This window comes from Bacillus rossius, chromosome 14 (assembly GCF_032445375.1).
Source record: "Bacillus rossius redtenbacheri isolate Brsri chromosome 14, Brsri_v3, whole genome shotgun sequence".
NCBI lineage: Eukaryota > Metazoa > Arthropoda > Insecta > Phasmatodea > Bacillidae > Bacillus > Bacillus rossius.
Genome location: NC_086341.1, coordinates 38286711 through 38307338, shown reverse-complemented (window position 1 = coordinate 38307338; position 20628 = coordinate 38286711). Strand labels below are relative to the sequence as shown.

The following is a 20628-nucleotide window of genomic DNA, read 5'->3' as shown; positions in this document are numbered from 1 at the left end:
ATTGAACGGAATACTAGAGCAGTTTCATTTAGACCATGTACAACAAATCCATACATCAAATTGCGAACACAGGTTGTCCATGACAGAATGTCTCTGCTTCAATGGCATACTATAGCAGTTTCATTTAGACCATGTACAACAAACCGTACATCAAATTGCAAATACAGGTTGTCTATGACAGAGTGTCTCTGCTTTAATGGCATACTATAGCAGTTTCATTTAGACCATGTACAACAAATCCATACATCAAATTGCGAATACAGGTTGTCCATGACAGAGCGTCTCTGCTTCAACGGCATACTATAACAGTTTCATTTAGACCATGTACAACAAACCATACATCAAATTGCGAATACAGGTTTTCCATGACAGAGTGTCTCTGCTTTAATGGCATACTATAGCAGTTTCATTTAGATCATGTACAACAAATCCATACATCAAATTTCGAACACAGGTTGTCCATGACAGAATGTCTCTGCTTTAATGGCATACTATAGCAGTTTCATTTAGACCATGTACAACAAACCGTACATCAAATTGCGAATACAGGTTGTCCATGACAGAGTGTCTCTGATTGAACGGCATACTATAGCAGTTTCATTCAGACTATGTACAACAAACCTTTGAAGGAAAACTAATCTAGCTTCTTTACAAATATTCAACATGTGAACCTTAAGTTACACGGCACACATCCGACCTGGAGTCAAATTTTGCCCACACTTTGGTTAACACGTCCGGAGCAATGGAAGCAATAGCCTCTTCAATTCTGTGTCTCAACTCTGGCAAATCATCAGTTAGCGAAGAAATAAAATAGCTTAAGTTTATGTCAGTTGAACTTGGAGGTCAGCGAATAAGAGCTCTGTCGTCTCGACCGTTACGACCAATCCAACGGTCAGGGACTTGGACGTTCAACCAGTCTCGTGAAAAGAGATTCCAATTGGCGAGGGGACTCCATCATGTTGCCAAATAACGTTTACAGGTTCACACCCTCCACTAATAATGGATAGAGCCATTATTTCGCTCTGCAAGCGAGAAAAAAAAACAGTATTCGCCATGTGCTTTGCTGAAACTGTTTTGAGTTACTCTTTAATTGTGACCTTGAACCAACATACTACAACTATTTAGTTTTATAACTGCGAATTGAATTTTTTGCGAATTTTGTGAATCTAGTGTTTTAAATTTTTTGGAATTATTCTTGCAACGAGGATGATTATTCTTTTTACTTATGCAATTGATAATTAGCACGTTCTGCCATAGAGAAATCTCTAAGAATGGACAAAAAGAGATAAGTATGTCAACGAAATCAAGCTCAAATCAGCGTATGTAAAATATAAAGAGAGCACAGACAATTTCGGGAAAGGACTTAAAACGATATCGTTTTGTTCCTCTGTCTGTTGTTTGTTCGTATTTAAATTTTTTTTTTAAAACAGTCTCATCGTTGGCAGTGCTACAAAATTGTTGAGAGTAATTTCTCCCACGAATACTTTATGTGGTCTTTATATTTTCAATTGACTTTTGCAGATTTTGGCTTTCTTCCTGTGAGTTTGTGTTTTCGTATTTCTTTGTCCGTTTTTCGGATTTTTTCTATGACATATAGTAGAATCTAGAGATAGTTATTTGTAGCAATCAAACATTTATTTAGAGAAGACAATAAGTTATATATTATAATTCGACAGAGACAATTTTGTAAAATTAAACTCCAGAGAATTTATTTTGGCCTAAAAATGTTGGGTCTTTCAGTTTATATATATCAAAGTTATGCTATGATTACAAAATACATTTTAATATGTCGTTTCGTAGTATTTTAGAAAACGTAATGACTTAATAATTTTACAGCAACAACAATTCTATCACTTTGCCTTTAAAGTAATTTGGCTAATAAAAAACTTTATTTTATTAATTATTTGTGACTAAAATTATGACTATACAGATTTTGATTCACCAAATTACTTTAGAATCAAATTTATAGGCATTTTGTTTCTTAAAAACTAATTTAGTAAATTCAATCTACTAAGGTACCATGGAACCATATCTTAAAATTTGATTTGTACATAGCATAACAATGAGAGATATTAAAGAAATAACCCATCTCTTGTTTCAAATTTCTAAATTTTCTGTCGATTAATATTAAATTTTTTTTCATTGAATCATAGTTTTTATTTTATTGATTTCCTTGAATTTGATATGCTTAACTGCTTTAAATAGTTTTTTCTTCTGAAATTCATTAGTTTTTTTATATAAATCAATTTTCAGGTACGACTACACTGTGTGTGTCAACAGACACTTTGTAATGTTCCTTGGAAACCTCTCAATGTGTGTGTGATCATAGCCTTAACGAAGGTCAATTTTCAATATGAATAGATGCAACCAAGATGGCGTTCTTTAGTTTTTAATTTTGTTATATTGAGTTCAGTTTGTAAAATGATGTTACATGGAAAATATAATTGGGAGAAAAAATGAAATTTAAAAGTATTAGATTTTTACGTGATAACGTCTTATAAATCGATGAACGCCGGCTGCACGCACGAAAAAGCATGAAGCAAGTTCTGCCTGAGCCGAGCGTGCAATAACCAGCCAAACACCGTGCGAGAAAATCTTCTCTTCTATCAAAAAGGTTAAGGCGGACTTTTTAACTAATTGTTCGTGATTATATTTCAACAGGTTATTTAATTTAATTTTGCAAAAACCCTGTAAATAATATTTGAAAATTAAAAAGTATTCAATTTTTCATCAATAGAGACCGGAAAAATTCACGAATTCATTTCGCGATAGGCTAAAATACAAATAGTTGTACCTCAGTCAGTGCTGCCTCTGCTATTGGCTCACAACTCACCTGGATGACTCTGGGCCAATGAGAAACACCCGACCAAAGCTTTATCGAATCACAGGCTGCTACGTTGGGACGTCTCACAAGACAGCAGCCAATGAGTGGGTGACATTTGACAGATTGTACGTAGAACTATGGAGTTCATCCTGCAGGTAATTGAATCCGCGAATTTTTCCGGTCCCTATTCATCAATGTTTTCTAATGACGTTATCACGTAAAATTATCGTCCGTAAACCGACTTTACAGATAATCCCCTTTTTTTGTTATAATCATGACTGTGTGTGTTTCAGGATGATCACTACGGCAAAGCTGTTCGTGGTTATGGGAGTCACGTGGGTGTTGGAATTCACCGCGAGCCTGTGTTCTACAGGAAACAAGTTCTGGATCCCGGCAGACATTGCCAACTCGTTGCAGGTAGAGTTCATGAAACCATGTTTAGATCGAGCCTATCCCAGACGGCCAGACTTTAACTGTGTCACTTCTTGAAACATTAACAATGTTCGCAGGCTTTCACGGCCATTGTACGAAGTAGCTTGGCACCTGGGTTGTAGCCGCGTCCTTGGCGAATAATTCATCCGACTTTTCGGTCGACATTGCAGTCGCCATCATCAGGGGGTAGTTTACCTACTGAAGTTCTTACCAGTTGTCCTGCCTCTACATACTCTCGCCTGAGGGGGAGGTGCTTCCTGATTGGCTGCAGCTGTGGGCCAATCAGAGCCTTCCTTTCTTCTGGTTGGCTGGGCTGTTTTGCCTATCAGGGGCGATTTGTCTGATGTTGTATGTGGAGCTATGTTGTGAGGATTTCTAAAGAGTGGGTTCCATATTTTGCTTAATTTGTAGCCATCTTCTCTAGTAAAGTTTGCTGGGTGTTTTAATATTTCTATTGATTCTCGAATGTATCTTTCCTTGTATTGTCGGATGTGGGATATGGTGTGGAATTGGTCGAAATCAATGCTGTGTCTTGTTTCCATGGAGTATTCTGCTACATCTGATCGTGGATTTTCATGTTTGTTGTCACTGATTGGCCTGATTGTAGGCTCTGATTGGCCCACAGCTGCAGCCAATCAGGAAGCACCTTCCTCTTAGGTGAGAGTATATAAAGGCAGGATAACTAGAGACCGGAAAAATTCGCGGGTTCATTGACCTTCAGGATATACTCCAATATCCTCTGCACACTCGGGCAAATGCCAACTGTTCATTGGCTGCTGACTTGTGAGTCGTCTCGACTGGGTGGTCTGTGATTCGACACTTCTATGAGTGAGGGTCTCTAATTGGCCCTTAGTCCTCCAGATTAACAGAGAACCAATGACAGAAACAGCACTAAGGTATAATTATTTAAATTTTAGCATGACACGAAATGAACCCGCTAATTTTTCAGGTCTCTAAGGATAACTTGTAAGAATCTCAGTAGGTAACTGCTCCCTGATGATGGCGACTGCAATGTCGACCGAAAAGTCGGTGAATTATTCGCCGAGGACACGGCTACAACCCAGAAGCCAAGCTGCTTCATTTCTTGAAACGGTCTAAGGCGGGCACAAACAAGTTAAATAAGATAGATTCGGAAATTAAATTATCATCGATGATACAAATGATCATATTATAAAATTAGGAGAAGTACAAGTTTATTATAGTTTTGGTTTCCTTTGTGTTCATTATCATTTGCAGTGATGTAAGCGTAACGTTCCAATGTTTGAAGCCATATTGTTTTTCACATGTTAATGCATTTTTTAAAACTTTTTAAATGTATGATACATTTTTTCACTGCATGTAATTAGAAGGGTTTGCAACACGTGTTTTAAGGTAATAAAGAAACATATTGCTTATTAAAAACTATTTATTTGTTGCCTTTGAACGTATTAAAGCTTATTTCGTAAGTGTTTCCCTACTTTGGACAATTTCCTTTTCAAATTTTTAGGATATTCACACTCATATTACGGAATGTGTAGGTTAGTCATAGCATATATTTCAGGACCTATTAATGATTACCGTTACATTGCTTTATAGACTTGGACTGCAAAGGTTTTTGTTAGAAATAATATCAAGCGCTATCTCAGCTTAATTTTCTTACTTCAGTGGCATTATAATAACAAGTGTTCAAAATTAATGCATTAGCTTTCCCTTTAATTAAACTGAAATGGTATTTGATAGGTTGACCAGGTATGTTTTAGTTTCATATATTTATATTATCATCTTTATTGAGCAGTTAGTGTATTATGCTCATAGAGCCGTATTTAAGTACATTTGTTAAGTGTTAACGGAAGATCAAATCAAGACGCCAGGAATCATGCACAACATTAGAATCATTGAATGTGAAACCTATTATTGTTTTTGCTCGCTAAGTGGATGCTCTATTTCGGAATTAAATAATGTATGAATTCTTTCTAATGATTTCACTTTATTCAGAGAATATGTAGACACTGAAACGCAGATTGACTTACAAGGCTAGCATACAAGATATTAAAAATATTTTATTAATAAACATAAAATAATCTTTAAAATGTATAAATATTTAATCGTATTATTGTTAGCTGATCAGCTTAAAGTGCTTTAAAAATTTTGTAAATTTGTATTAATAAACTACATTATTAACATTCTACATTTTAAATTTTGGAAATTGGAGAAGTAAATTATTTTTTCAGATAGTCAAAACGTGTATATATGATTTCAGTTTTTACCCTTTTTTTTAATACTTGTTAGTAATTTGTTTATTTAGGTTGCATTGTATGTGATGTTTGTTTTAATATTTTCAGCTTTAATTATAATCTCAACTCATCCAATATGGTTTGAAGAGACCCAAAAAATTCTCAGGTTCAGTAAGGGAGTGGCGGTCATGCATAAGTGCAGAGATTCTACGTGAATCTGCTTTGTGTCCAGCTAACGATCGAAATTTGAAAGGATTGCAAGATTTAACTTGGGCTTAATTAACATATAGTGTGTTGAATGATGAAGTGGTAATAATGGAGTAGCGATGGAATGTTTTGGTGGAGGGAAACGGGAGTACCTCGAGGAAACCCACAGCAACGACCGCTACGTTTCCTACTCGATACAATTCTTTTTTTTGAAATCAAAATCATACATTGAAAGGAACCAGGTCCCGCGTGTTATTAAAATCATGACTCGATACTCTTTACTTTTCAGTGTAGTAATAACTCCCCATGTTTTACATACAACAGGTAGCTTAAATGTTTTCGTATATATGCCAGTACCAATATAGATTTTAAATAATCAAAGACAATTTTTATAACACCTATCAGGACCCAACAGGCATTTATTACAATATCTCAAAACAAATTCCTAATCTTTTTTCTTTATATATTTTACTATCTTGCGAGTTTTTTTTTTTTTTTGTTTGGGGGAAGGCGGGTTTCACGTGTGTGTTTTTTGCAGGAGATATTAACCCTGGTATGTCCTTCGTCTTGAGTCCCTAGTTTATCGGCTGTTTCACTTCTCCTCCTGTACCACACGAGCACATAACATACATAGTCTCCGCATGCTGATGATCGATACGTCTGCCCCTTGGCGTGAGAAATGGCGGCTCCAATAAATGCCATTTTCTTCCCTGTTCGTTCTGACTTTCGACGACACTTTAGCCTCATCGACCTGTAACTGCTTACAAAAAAAAATACCCTCAGAAATTGTGTCGTAATTCAAAAGACGTATTCGGAAGGCCTTAGAGGTGGTGAAAAAAAACTCATCAACACGTAAGTCAGGTGTCGTTATAGATTGGTTGAGGGTCTCACTGACATTCCTGGAGACTCAAAATGCAGAAAAAATGGGTTCGTGTACTTAGGTACGCGCGTGAGAAGTTATACTTCTTTGGCATCATTTAAAATAGTTTTTAATTGCATGCAAAAATATTGCGTGGAGTCCCTCCGCGCGGAAGAAGTGAAACTTCGTAATGTGGAAATGAAAATAGGAAGGGGTAGAAATTGATTTTTAGTGAAATCATATTGTATCAAATCAAACTAAAAAAATAAAGAAAATAAATTTGTAACGATTCATAGATTGATTTTCAGAGAGAAAGACACCTATTAAATGTCTATAAAACTAACTTTTTTATGAGAGCAGATTTTCATGAAATAAATCATAAAACCATTCAACGATAAAAGCTGTTTATTTAACCAAGCGGACGGGTTCGCCCCAAGGAGAAAATTGATGCGGCGAGACATCGTGGACATAGAGAAATTACACACACTCACTATTTATGTGTCTATGAAACATGATTTTTTTCTGCAATTTAAATTGTAATATACAAAAAATGTATTGAAAATTGAAACAATTGTGGCGAAGCTACAAACTGTCAGGATATTTTTTTTTCTTACTCTCTACTCAGTTCCTTACAATAGCATTCACTCTCGCTCTCACTCTTTCTATTCCCCCTCCCCAGGAGCGTTAAACGTTTAACGCAACCTTGTTGGCAGTCGCATTAGAAGTATAACTTCAACAAGCATTTTTCACCAGTTTTCCGAGAATTGTTGGATTAGGGGATCATTACATCCATTACATTATGTCTACTGCTGTGTAAAAAATTGTTTTGATATGATGATAAGCATAGTCATTTTATTGTTATAAAACCACACACACATATATATATATATACAAGTTTTTGAACCAACCAAAATTATCTACCCAAAATTATCTACCCAAAATTATCTACCCAAAATTATCTACCCAAAATTCTCTTTGACTCTTTATAAAGGGACTTCAGTTCCCGAAACGTCACAACTGTTATTTTTAGAAAGCCTACTTGTTTTCGTCTGTGCTGTCATCATTGTGGCGTCCTGAATAAATATTTTGTCACATTGTTGGTTTCGCCTGTATGTCTCTGTGTTGTTTTGTGGTCCAATTTGTTGGTCTAGTACCATCGTTGGGTTCTTCTATTTGTCGTCGTCTTGTCCAATGTATTTGTTTGCCATTATTTACTGTTGCTACTGCCTCATCGTTGTTTGCCGTCTGTGCTGTAATATGTTTTTGACTGATTCCTTACCCGGAACCTATGTACGTTGTTTTAATTAATGTTTGATTAAAATAAACATCTAGTTTAGTTTCTTTTGTTGCTGTTTCTTTATTTCTTATAATTTTTAATTATTATAAATAATTTCTGTTAGAAAATACAGCTTTTAAAATTGGTCTTCAAATTAATTAGTTTTGGAGAGCAAAAAATTATTATTTTTAAAAATTCTAAAAATATTTATTATGTAAAAGTTTAAATTTTTTAAACTAAATATGGTAAAAGCTTTCTAATTCTTAAAACCTATTCTTGAGATTATATAAAAATTACAACCAAATTTCTTATACATTGACACAATGTTTTCTTATAAAATAATTATTTCATTATATTTTTTCCATTAAAATGTATATTGCAGTTATATTTGCTATATTTGCATAGGTTTTAAATTATTTACATCACCAAATTGTGGCTTGTTTTCTGTGTTTTTGCATATGTATAGTTTTTTTTGTGAGTTATTGTTGTTTCATACTACGTACAGTGCAAACAAGAGTGGCGTATGTCCAGAACAACATCTTGGACCTGTAACAGATCACGGACTTGGCCGGAGGGGATCCGGACCCCTCCCTTCCAGGAGCTAAAAGAAAAGAAACACAATCAAAGACAGAATTAGAAAATCAAAGCAACTCAGCTACACAAGTTTACAGCGAGATTATTTTACAAAAATTATTGCAAGCCTTAGCGGGTTTCAATGATGCGTTTCTTTCACATTATATCCTGATACGCCTTATACACAGCAATCTATATTTAATGACGATTTGCATTTTTACTTGTTTTCAGTGATATCTGCAATAATAATTGACATAAGAACAAAATACAAAACTATATACATGTTCAGTGTGCTTTTATCAATCCAAATCATTACTTAAATTACTATGCGTGAAAGTTGTGACAGTCAATAATTATTTTAAAATTCAACTATGGAGAAAACTTGCCCATAAGAATTACACAATGGATTGCGGGATTGCGACGTGAGACCGTGTTACAGGGAGTGTTCATCTTCTGCATATTCGTGCTGAAGAGGAAGGTGCTGAGGAGCCTGGGGCAGAGGCTACCTTCATGATGGCTTGTACAGAGCTGTTCCATGACACCGTGTTCACAGGGAGTGTTCATCTTCTGCATATTCGTGCTGAAGAGGAAGGTGCTGAGGAGCCTGGGGCAGAGGCTACCTTCATGCTGGCTTGTACAGAGCTGTTCCATGACACCGTGTTCACAGGGAGTGTTCATCTTCTGCATATTCGTGCTGAAGAGGAAGGTGCTGAGGAGCCTGGGGCAGAGGCTACCTTCATGCTGGCTTGTACAGAGCTGTTCCATGACACCGTGTTCACAGGGAGTGTTCATCTTCTGCATATTCGTGCTGAAGAGGAAGGTGCTGAGGAGCCTGGGGCAGAGGCTACCTTCATGCTGGCTTGTACAGAGCTGTTCCATGACACCGTGTTCACAGGGAGTGATCATCTTCTGCATATTCGTGCTGAAGAGGAAGGTGCTGAGGAGCCTGGGGCAGAGGCTACCTTCATGCTGGCTTGTACAGAGCTGTTCCATGACACCGTGTTCACAGGGAGTGTTCATCTTCTGCATATTCGTGCTGAAGAGGAAGGTGCTGAGGAGCCTGGGGCAGAGGCTACCTTCATGCTGGCTTGTACAGAGCTGTTCCATGACACCGTGTTCACAGGGAGTGTTCATCTTCTGCATATTCGTGCTGAAGAGGAAGGTGCTGAGGAGCCTGGGGCAGAGGCTACCTTCATGCTGGCTTGTACAGAGCTGTTCCATGACACCGTGTTCACAGGGAGTGTTCATCTTCTGCATATTCGTGCTGAAGAGGAAGGTGCTGAGGAGCCTGGGGCAGAGGCTACCTTCATGCTGGCTTGTACAGAGCTGTTCCATGACACCGTGTTCACAGGGAGTGTTCATCTTCTGCATATTCGTGCTGAAGAGGAAGGTGCTGAGGAGCCTGGGGCAGAGGCTACCTTCATGCTGGCTTGTACAGAGCTGTTCCATGACACCGTGTTCACAGGGAGTGTTCATCTTCTGCATATTCGTGCTGAAGAGGAAGGTGCTGAGGAGCCTGGGGCAGAGGCTACCTTCATGCTGGCTTGTACAGAGCTGTTCCATGACACCGTGTTCACAGGGAGTGTTCATCTTCTGCATATTCGTGCTGAAGAGGAAGGTGCTGAGGAGCCTGGGGCAGAGGCTGCCTTCATGATGGCTTGTACAGAACTGTTCCGTGACACCGTGTTCACAGGGAGTGTTCATCTTCTGCATATTCGTGCTGAAGAGGAAGGTGCTGAGGAGCCTGGGGCAGAGGCTACCTTCATGCTGGCTTGTACAGAGCTGTTCCATGACACCGTGTTCACAGGGAGTGTTCATCTTCTGCATATTCGTGCTGAAGAGGAAGGTGCTGAGGAGCCTGGGGCAGAGGCTGCCTTCATGATGGCTTGTACAGAGCTGTTCCGTGACACCGTGTTCACAGGGAGTGTTCATCTTCTGCATATTCGTGCTGAAGAGGAAGGTGCTGAGGAGCCTGGGGCAGAGGCTACCTTCATGCTGGCTTGTACAGAGCTGTTCCATGACACCGTGTTCACAGGGAGTGTTCATCTTCTGCATATTCGTGCTGAAGAGGAAGGTGCTGAGGAGCCTGGGGCAGAGGCTACCTTCATGCTGGCTTGTACAGAACTGTTCCGTGACACCGTGTTCACAGGGAGTGATCATCTTCTGCATATTCGTGCTGAAGAGGAAGGTGCTGAGGAGCCTGGGGCAGAGGCTACCTTCATGCTGGCTTGTACAGAGCTGTTCCATGACACCGTGTTCACAGGGAGTGTTCATCTTCTGCATATTCGTGCTGAAGAGGAAGGTGCTGAGGAGCCTGGGGCAGAGGCTGCCTTCATGATGGCTTGTACAGAACTGTTCCGTGACACCGTGTTCACAGGGAGTGATCATCTTCTGCATATTCGTGCTGAAGAGGAAGGTGCTGAGGAGCCTGGGGCAGAGGCTACCTTCATGCTGGCTTGTACAGAGCTGTTCCATGACACCGTGTTCACAGGGAGTGTTCATCTTCTGCATATTCGTTCTGAAGAGGAAGGTGCTGAGGAGCCTGGGGCAGAGGCTACCTTCATGCTGGCTTGTACAGAGCTGTTCCATGACACCGTGTTCACAGGGAGTGTTCATCTTCTGCATATTCGTGCTGAAGAGGAAGGTGCTGAGGAGCCTGGGGCAGAGGCTGCCTTCATGATGGCTTGTACAGAGCTGTTCCGTGACACCGTGTTCACAGGGAGTGTTCATCTTCTGCATATTCGTGCTGAAGAGGAAGGTGCTGAGGAGCCTGGGGCAGAGGCTACCTTCATGCTGGCTTGTACAGAGCTGTTCCATGACACCGTGTTCACAGGGAGTGTTCATCTTCTGCATATTCGTGCTGAAGAGGAAGGTGCTGAGGAGCCTGGGGCAGAGGCTACCTTCATGCTGGCTTGTACAGAGCTGTTCCATGACACCGTGTTCACAGGGAGTGTTCATCTTCTGCATATTCGTGCTGAAGAGGAAGGTGCTGAGGAGCCTGGGGCAGAGGCTACCTTCATGCTGGCTAGTACAGAGCTGTTCCATGACACCGTGTTCACAGGGAGTGTTCATCTTCTGCATATTCGTGCTGAAGAGGAAGGTGCTGAGGAGCCTGGGGCAGAGGCTACCTTCATGCTGGCTTGTACAGAGCTGTTCCATGACACCGTGTTCACAGGGAGTGTTCATCTTCTGCATATTCGTGCTGAAGAGGAAGGTGCTGAGGAGCCTGGGGCAGAGGCTACCTTCATGCTGGCTTGTACAGAGCTGTTCCATGACACCGTGTTCACAGGGAGTGTTCATCTTCTGCATATTCGTGCTGAAGAGGAAGGTGCTGAGGAGCCTGGGGCAGAGGCTACCTTCATGCTGGCTTGTACAGAGCTGTTCCATGACACCGTGTTCACAGGGAGTGTTCATCTTCTGCATATTCGTGCTGAAGAGGAAGGTGCTGAGGAGCCTGGGGCAGAGGCTACCTTCATGCTGGCTTCTACAGAGCTGTTCCATGACACCGTGTTCACAGGGAGTGTTCATCTTCTGCATATTCGTGCTGAAGAGGAAGGTGCTGAGGAGCCTGGGGCAGAGGCTACCTTCATGCTGGCTTGTACAGAGCTGTTCCATGACACCGTGTTCACAGGGAGTGTTCATCTTCTGCATATTCGTGCTGAAGAGGAAGGTGCTGAGGAGCCTGGGGCAGAGGCTGCCTTCATGATGGCTTGTACAGAGCTGTTCCGTGACACCGTGTTCACAGGGAGTGTTCATCTTCTGCATATTCGTGCTGAAGAGGAAGGTGCTGAGGAGCCTGGGGCAGAGGCTACCTTCATGCTGGCTTGTACAGAGCTGTTCCATGACACCGTGTTCACAGGGAGTGTTCATCTTCTGCATATTCGTGCTGAAGAGGAAGGTGCTGAGGAGCCTGGGGCAGAGGCTACCTTCATGCTGGCTTGTACAGAGCTGTTCCATGACACCGTGTTCACAGGGAGTGTTCATCTTCTGCATATTCGTGCTGAAGAGGAAGGTGCTGAGGAGCCTGGGGCAGAGGCTACCTTCATGCTGGCTTGTACAGAGCTGTTCCATGACACCGTGTTCGCAGGGAGTGTTCATCTTCTGCATATTCGTGCTGAAGAGGAAGGTGCTGAGGAGCCTGGGGCAGAGGCTACCTTCATGCTGGCTTGTACAGAGCTGTTCCATGACACCGTGTTCACAGGGAGTGTTCATCTTCTGCATATTCGTGCTGAAGAGGAAGGTGCTGAGGAGCCTGGGGCAGAGGCTACCTTCATGCTGGCTTGTACAGAGCTGTTCCATGACACGGTGTTCGCAGGGAGTGTTCATCTTCTGCATATTCGTGCTGAAGAGGAAGGTGCTGAGGAGCCTGGGGCAGAGGCTACCTTCATGCTGGCTTGTACAGAGCTGTTCCATGACACCGTGTTCACAGGGAGTGTTCATCTTCTGCATATTCGTGCTGAAGAGGAAGGTGCTGAGGAGCCTGGGGCAGAGGCTACCTTCATGCTGGCTTGTACAGAGCTGTTCCATGACACCGTGTTCACAGGGAGTGTTCATCTTCTGCATATTCGTGCTGAAGAGGAAGGTGCTGAGGAGCCTGGGGCAGAGGCTACCTTCATGCTGGCTTGTACAGAGCTGTTCCATGACACCGTGTTCACAGGGAGTGTTCATCTTCTGCATATTCGTGCTGAAGAGGAAGGTGCTGAGGAGCCTGGGGCAGAGGCTACCTTCATGCTGGCTTGTACAGAGCTGTTCCATGACACCGTGTTCACAGGGAGTGTTCATCTTCTGCATATTCGTGCTGAAGAGGAAGGTGCTGAGGAGCCTGGGGCAGAGGCTACCTTCATGCTGGCTTGTACAGAGCTGTTCCATGACACCGTGTTCACAGGGAGTGTTCATCTTCTGCATATTCGTGCTGAAGAGGAAGGTGCTGAGGAGCCTGGGGCAGAGGCTACCTTCATGCTGGCTTGTACAGAGCTGTTCCATGACACCGTGTTCACAGGGAGTGTTCATCTTCTGCATATTCGTGCTGAAGAGGAAGGTGCTGAGGAGCCTGGGGCAGAGGCTACCTTCATGCTGGCTTGTACAGAGCTGTTCCATGACACCGTGTTCACAGGGAGTGTTCATCTTCTGCATATTCGTGCTGAAGAGGAAGGTGCTGAGGAGCCTGGGGCAGAGGCTACCTTCATGCTGGCTTGTACAGAGCTGTTCCATGACACCGTGTTCACAGGGAGTGTTCATCTTCTGCATATTCGTGCTGAAGAGGAAGGTGCTGAGGAGCCTGGGGCAGAGGCTGCCTTCATGATGGCTTGTACAGAGCTGTTCCGTGACACCGTGTTCACAGGGAGTGTTCATCTTCTGCATATTCGTGCTGAAGAGGAAGGTGCTGAGGAGCCTGGGGCAGAGGCTACCTTCATGCTGGCTTGTACAGAGCTGTTCCATGACACCGTGTTCACAGGGAGTGTTCATCTTCTGCATATTCGTGCTGAAGAGGAAGGTGCTGAGGAGCCTGGGGCAGAGGCTACCTTCATGCTGGCTTGTACAGAGCTGTTCCATGACACCGTGTTCACAGGGAGTGTTCATCTTCTGCATATTCGTGCTGAAGAGGAAGGTGCTGAGGAGCCTGGGGCAGAGGCTACCTTCATGCTGGCTTGTACAGAGCTGTTCCATGACACCGTGTTCACAGGGAGTGTTCATCTTCTGCATATTCGTGCTGAAGAGGAAGGTGCTGAGGAGCCTGGGGCAGAGGCTACCTTCATGCTGGCTTGTACAGAGCTGTTCCATGACACCGTGTTCACAGGGAGTGTTCATCTTCTGCATATTCGTGCTGAAGAGGAAGGTGCTGAGGAGCCTGGGGCAGAGGCTACCTTCATGCTGGCTTGTACAGAGCTGTTCCATGACACCGTGTTCACAGGGAGTGTTCATCTTCTGCATATTCGTGCTGAAGAGGAAGGTGCTGAGGAGCCTGGGGCAGAGGCTACCTTCATGCTGGCTTGTACAGAGCTGTTCCATGACACCGTGTTCACAGGGAGTGTTCATCTTCTGCATATTCGTGCTGAAGAGGAAGGTGCTGAGGAGCCTGGGGCAGAGGCTACCTTCATGCTGGCTTGTACAGAGCTGTTCCATGACACCGTGTTCACAGGGAGTGTTCATCTTCTGCATATTCGTGCTGAAGAGGAAGGTGCTGAGGAGCCTGGGGCAGAGGCTACCTTCATGCTGGCTTGTACAGAGCTGTTCCATGACACCGTGTTCACAGGGAGTGTTCATCTTCTGCATATTCGTGCTGAAGAGGAAGGTGCTGAGGAGCCTGGGGCAGAGGCTACCTTCATGCTGGCTTGTACAGAGCTGTTCCATGACACCGTGTTCACAGGGAGTGTTCATCTTCTGCATATTCGTGCTGAAGAGGAAGGTGCTGAGGAGCCTGGGGCAGAGGCTGCCTTCATGATGGCTTGTACAGAGCTGTTCCGTGACACCGTGTTCACAGGGAGTGTTCATCTTCTGCATATTCGTGCTGAAGAGGAAGGTGCTGAGGAGCCTGGGGCAGAGGCTACCTTCATGCTGGCTTGTACAGAGCTGTTCCATGACACCGTGTTCACAGGGAGTGTTCATCTTCTGCATATTCGTGCTGAAGAGGAAGGTGCTGAGGAGCCTGGGGCAGAGGCTACCTTTATGCTGGCTTGTACAGTGCTGTTCCATGACACCGTGTTCACAGGGAGTGTTCATCTTCTGCATATTCGTGCTGAAGAGGAAGGTGCTGAGGAGCCTGGGGCAGAGGCTACCTTCATGCTGGCTTGTACAGAGCTGTTCCATGACACCGTGTTCACAGGGAGTGTTCATCTTCTGCATATTCGTGCTGAAGAGGAAGGTGCTGAGGAGCCTGGGGCAGAGGCTACCTTCATGCTGGCTTGTACAGAGCTGTTCCATGACACCGTGTACACAGGGAGTGTTCATCTTCTGCATATTCGTGCTGAAGAGGAAGGTGCTGAGGAGCCTGGGGCAGAGGCTACCTTCATGCTGGCTTGTACAGAGCTGTTCCATGACACCGTGTTACAGGGAGTGTTCATCTTCTGCATATTCGTGCTGAAGAGGAAGGTGCTGAGGAGCCTGGGGCAGAGGCTACCTTCATGCTGGCTTGTACAGAGCTGTTCCATGACACCGTGTTCACAGGGAGTGTTCATCTTCTGCATATTCGTGCTGAAGAGGAAGGTGCTGAGGAGCCTGGGGCAGAGGCTACCTTCATGCTGGCTTGTACAGAGCTGTTCCATGACACCGTGTTCACAGGGAGTGTTCATCTTCTGCATATTCGTGCTGAAGAGGAAGGTGCTGAGGAGCCTGGGGCAGAGGCTACCTTCATGCTGGCTTGTACAGAGCTGTTCCATGACACCGTGTTCACAGGGAGTGTTCATCTTCTGCATATTCGTGCTGAAGAGGAAGGTGCTGAGGAGCCTGGGGCAGAGGCTACCTTCATGCTGGCTTGTACAGAGCTGTTCCATGACACCGTGTTCACAGGGAGTGTTCATCTTCTGCATATTCGTGCTGAAGAGGAAGGTGCTGAGGAGCCTGGGGCAGAGGCTACCTTCATGCTGGCTTGTACAGAGCTGTTCCATGACACCGTGTTCACAGGGAGTGTTCATCTTCTGCATATTCGTGCTGAAGAGGAAGGTGCTGAGGAGCCTGGGGCAGAGGCTACCTTCATGCTGGCTTGTACAGAGCTGTTCCATGACACCGTGTTCACAGGGAGTGTTCATCTTCTGCATATTCGTGCTGAAGAGGAAGGTGCTGAGGAGCCTGGGGCAGAGGCTACCTTCATGCTGGCTTGTACAGAGCTGTTCCATGACACCGTGTTCACAGGGAGTGTTCATCTTCTGCATATTCGTGCTGAAGAGGAAGGTGCTGAGGAGCCTGGGGCAGAGGCTGCCTTCATGATGGCTTGTACAGAGCTGTTCCGTGACACCGTGTTCACAGGGAGTGTTCATCTTCTGCATATTCGTGCTGAAGAGGAAGGTGCTGAGGAGCCTGGGGCAGAGGCTACCTTCATGCTGGCTTGTACAGAGCTGTTCCATGACACCGTGTTCACAGGGAGTGTTCATCTTCTGCATATTCGTGCTGAAGAGGAAGGTGCTGAGGAGCCTGGGGCAGAGGCTACCTTCATGCTGGCTTGTACAGAGCTGTTCCATGACACCGTGTTCACAGGGAGTGTTCATCTTCTGCATATTCGTGCTGAAGAGGAAGGTGCTGAGGAGCCTGGGGCAGAGGCTACCTTCATGCTGGCTTGTACAGAGCTGTTCCATGACACCGTGTTCACAGGGAGTGTTCATCTTCTGCATATTCGTGCTGAAGAGGAAGGTGCTGAGGAGCCTGGGGCAGAGGCTACCTTCATGCTGGCTTGTACAGAGCTGTTCCATGACACCGTGTTCACAGGGAGTGTTCATCTTCTGCATATTCGTGCTGAAGAGGAAGGTGCTGAGGAGCCTGGGGCAGAGGCTACCTTCATGCTGGCTTGTACAGAGCTGTTCCATGACACCGTGTTACAGGGAGTGTTCATCTTCTGCATATTCGTGCTGAAGAGGAAGGTGCTGAGGAGCCTGGGGCAGAGGCTACCTTCATGCTGGCTTGTACAGAGCTGTTCCATGACACCGTGTTCACAGGGAGTGTTCATCTTCTGCATATTCGTGCTGAAGAGGAAGGTGCTGAGGAGCCTGGGGCAGAGGCTACCTTCATGCTGGCTTGTACAGAGCTGTTCCATGACACCGTGTTACAGGGAGTGTTCATCTTCTGCATATTCGTGCTGAAGAGGAAGGTGCTGAGGAGCCTGGGGCAGAGGCTACCTTCATGCTGGCTTGTACAGAGCTGTTCCATGACACCGTGTTCACTGGGAGTGTTCATCTTCTGCATATTCGTGCTGAAGAGGAAGGTGCTGAGGAGCCTGGGGCAGAGGCTACCTTCATGCTGGCTTGTACAGAGCTGTTCCATGACACCGTGTTCGCAGGGAGTGTTCATCTTCTGCATATTCGTGCTGAAGAGGAAGGTGCTGAGGAGCCTGGGGCAGAGGCTACCTTCATGCTGGCTTGTACAGAGCTGTTCCATGACACCGTGTTCACAGTGAGTGTTCATCTTCTGCATATTCGTGCTGAAGAGGAAGGTGCTGAGGAGCCTGGGGCAGAGGCTACCTTCATGCTGGCTTGTACAGAGCTGTTCCATGACACCGTGTTCACAGGGAGTGTTCATCTTCTGCATATTCGTGCTGAAGAGGAAGGTGCTGAGGAGCCTGGGGCAGAGGCTACCTTCATGCTGGCTTGTACAGAGCTGTTCCATGACACCGTGTTCGCAGGGAGTGTTCATCTTCTGCATATTCGTGCTGAAGAGGAAGGTGCTGAGGAGCCTGGGGCAGAGGCTGCGGCTGAAGGCCTGCCTGCGGGGGAACAGCTCAGCCGAAGACGGCGCCGTCCGCCCCGGCGAGCCAGGATACGAGCTCTGGCGCATGCGCAAGATCTCCAGCAACTCCACGCTCTACACCAACTCCACCATCATGCAGCCCGGCAGCTGCGGCAGCCACAGGGCCAAGTGAACCTCTCTATCTTCTTTTGGTGCATCGGCATGGATCTTCGGTTGATCACGTGTATGTCGTAGCTTCGGGAAAATCGCCGAAGCGACCTCGAAGGAAGTAATCTTTCGCTAATTGTTCTTCGTCGTGAAGTAACCCTCATTCTCTCTTGGGTTTTGGTGCATTTGTGGGCAGGCCCTGATTTGCAAACTAGCTAACCGGAGTGCGGGTAAACAATTAAGGAACGGGAAATATAAGTTTTTTTTTTTTCACGTAAGGTAATTATTCGACTTTCTAAAATACATGTAAATTTAATACTTTCCTTTGCAGTGTGCTTAAAAATATTATATTTTAAACCAAATACTTAGGAAATAGATTTAAACGTTATTTAAAAATCTTTTTTTTTATTACAGTAGTTATAACAGCGTATAAAACTGCAACAACTATTTATTAAATTTAATAAGAAAAAAATAATCAGTTAATGTTTTTGATAACAAGCATTAGTATTTATTTGCATAACGTGCTATTTAAAAAATTTATGATAATTAAGCTTGAATTTATAATATACGTGAAATCAGGGCCGGCTTCATCTTATCCCATCTCATCCATTCTGGTTTGCTGAGTCCAAAAGATATCATGGGTTCTATCAGGGGGGTCATCATTCCTCATTACTAAATGTGAACAACGTGAAGCTGCTTATTTTTTTTTAGCCATGTTTGCAGGACACCAAAAAACGTTGGTGAATTGAAGGGATTTCATTGTGGAAACAGTTCTGAAGAACTGTATTTTATGGACAACAATCATGGATAGAGGCATACACTTTTTAGCTAAAAGATTTAGAGACTATCTGAGAATTAAAACAGTACATCATCGTCTGTTTTTTTTATTTTTGGGATTGATCGTGTATTTTTAAGATATAATTTTGACTGTTTTGTACACGAATCACAGCCATTCAGTTTAGAAGCAAAGGCATCCTGAATGGCATGGCACTTCCAAATGGTTATCAATTACGAGAAAGTAACCGCTGGAACATGTTTTATATTATTACAATATTTTATAGCATTTTTTATAGTTACAAATATTTATTAAAACATAAAAAAAGGCTGACCACGACGCGGACAATCCAGGTAGGATGAACTGCTGTAAACTTAAAGCTGCTGAGGTGTTATGTCACAACCTCACTTGTGTACTAATATTTCTGTGCTTGTTTCGTAAAAGGGGGTTAAGTCCAAAATCATAGTTTTGAGACAATCGCGATTGAAAATTATCAGGTTTCTTGAAGTCAGTATTTTTAGCTTTATTAACTGCTTTAGAAATTTGGAAACTCATTAATTGTTTTAAAATAATGTCTCTAATCTCCCTTATCAATTTTAAAACTAAATAATTCCATATATATATATATATATATATATATATATATATGACTTAACCCCCTTTACTCAACCAGCAGATATTTGTTCTTGCTTAAATCGTTGTATTTTTTCTATTTATTTTCGTAAATCTCTCCGCTTTTTCCCACATTTTAAAATGGAACTGGCTGTTTAGGCGCGTATTCTTTCCTTATAAGTATTTGCGATGTTTGGTACATTATGGACAGAGCTCGAGTGGTTCCGTCGCTCGTGCCTTGCGAGTGGAAGGTCGGCAGCCTACATCGCCTCGCCGCAAGGGCTTAACTGCACACTCCACCTCCGAGCCTGTGTGCATGGAATACCGGCTCCAATCGTGCATTTGTGATATCAGGCTATGTTATATTTGTAATCAGTGAAGCTTAATTAATACGTTATTTGTCTGCAGACATATTTGTTATTTTTTAATTGAAAAAATATAGCTACTAATGTTTTTCAATTAAATTACCTTTAAGATTTAATATTTTATCCCTTACTAAAGTAACGTAAGTTCTAATTTTATGCCTATATTATATAAAAAACTATACATGAAATTAATATATGTCATTCTTTACTACAGCATATATAAAACAATTACTGTACCTTTATATTGGTAGTCTTAATTCACGGCATAAACATGAATTCGTTTATCCTTTTACTCGTGTTTGCTTATTGTAATCTAATGAGCGTTCACATTTTTTCGTGAAAGATACATGTTCCTACTTTTGGATATTATAATACATATGCCCGACATGCGTTGCTATTATTCTTTAATTTGTTTTTGTATATACAAAACACGCTTCATTATCTAACTCTTTATATATATATATATGTCCCTCTATAATTCTCGTTATATTTATATATATAAATCTATCTAAATCTCAATATCTCTCAGTATACATTTTCAAAACTCCATCCATATCTCTTCATATCACTCTATTACTCTCTATATCTCTCTGTGTGTCTATGTTTCTATATACATATCACTCCATCTCCTTATCTGTATCTCTCTACATATTTCTATATATCTGTATATATATCCCTCACTCTATTTCTCTCTATCTCTCTACACCTCTTAAAACTCTCTAAATCTCTATCACTCTATGTCCATATCCTCTTGACTAGATTTTAATGGCCTGCAGTGCTGTGTTTTCTGTAGCTTTGGTATATGGTAGTTTGCTAGTGGAAGCTTTCTAGTCTTGAATTACCTGATTGTGAATCAAATCATCAGTTGCTTTTCATTCCATTGGTTTAGAACACATTGGGAGCTTGCAGAAACAGCTGTCTCTTTTATTTGACATCGAAAAACATACAAGTG

At 43.0% G+C, this 20628-nt stretch overlaps 1 protein-coding gene across 1 annotated transcript in view; it reads left to right on the top strand.

Moving 5' to 3' along the window:
- Nucleotides 1-18236, top strand: part of LOC134538778 (G-protein coupled receptor Mth2-like) — a 111785-nt gene extending 93549 nt beyond the window's left edge. The window contains exons 5-6 of the mRNA XM_063380270.1: nt 3118-3241; nt 17713-18236. Of these exons, the coding sequence (XP_063236340.1) occupies nt 3118-3241; nt 17713-17949 (361 nt within the window). The 3' untranslated portion in view covers nt 17950-18236. The remainder of the gene's footprint in view (nt 1-3117; nt 3242-17712) is intronic.
- The last annotated feature ends 2392 nt before the right edge of the window (nt 18237-20628 follow it).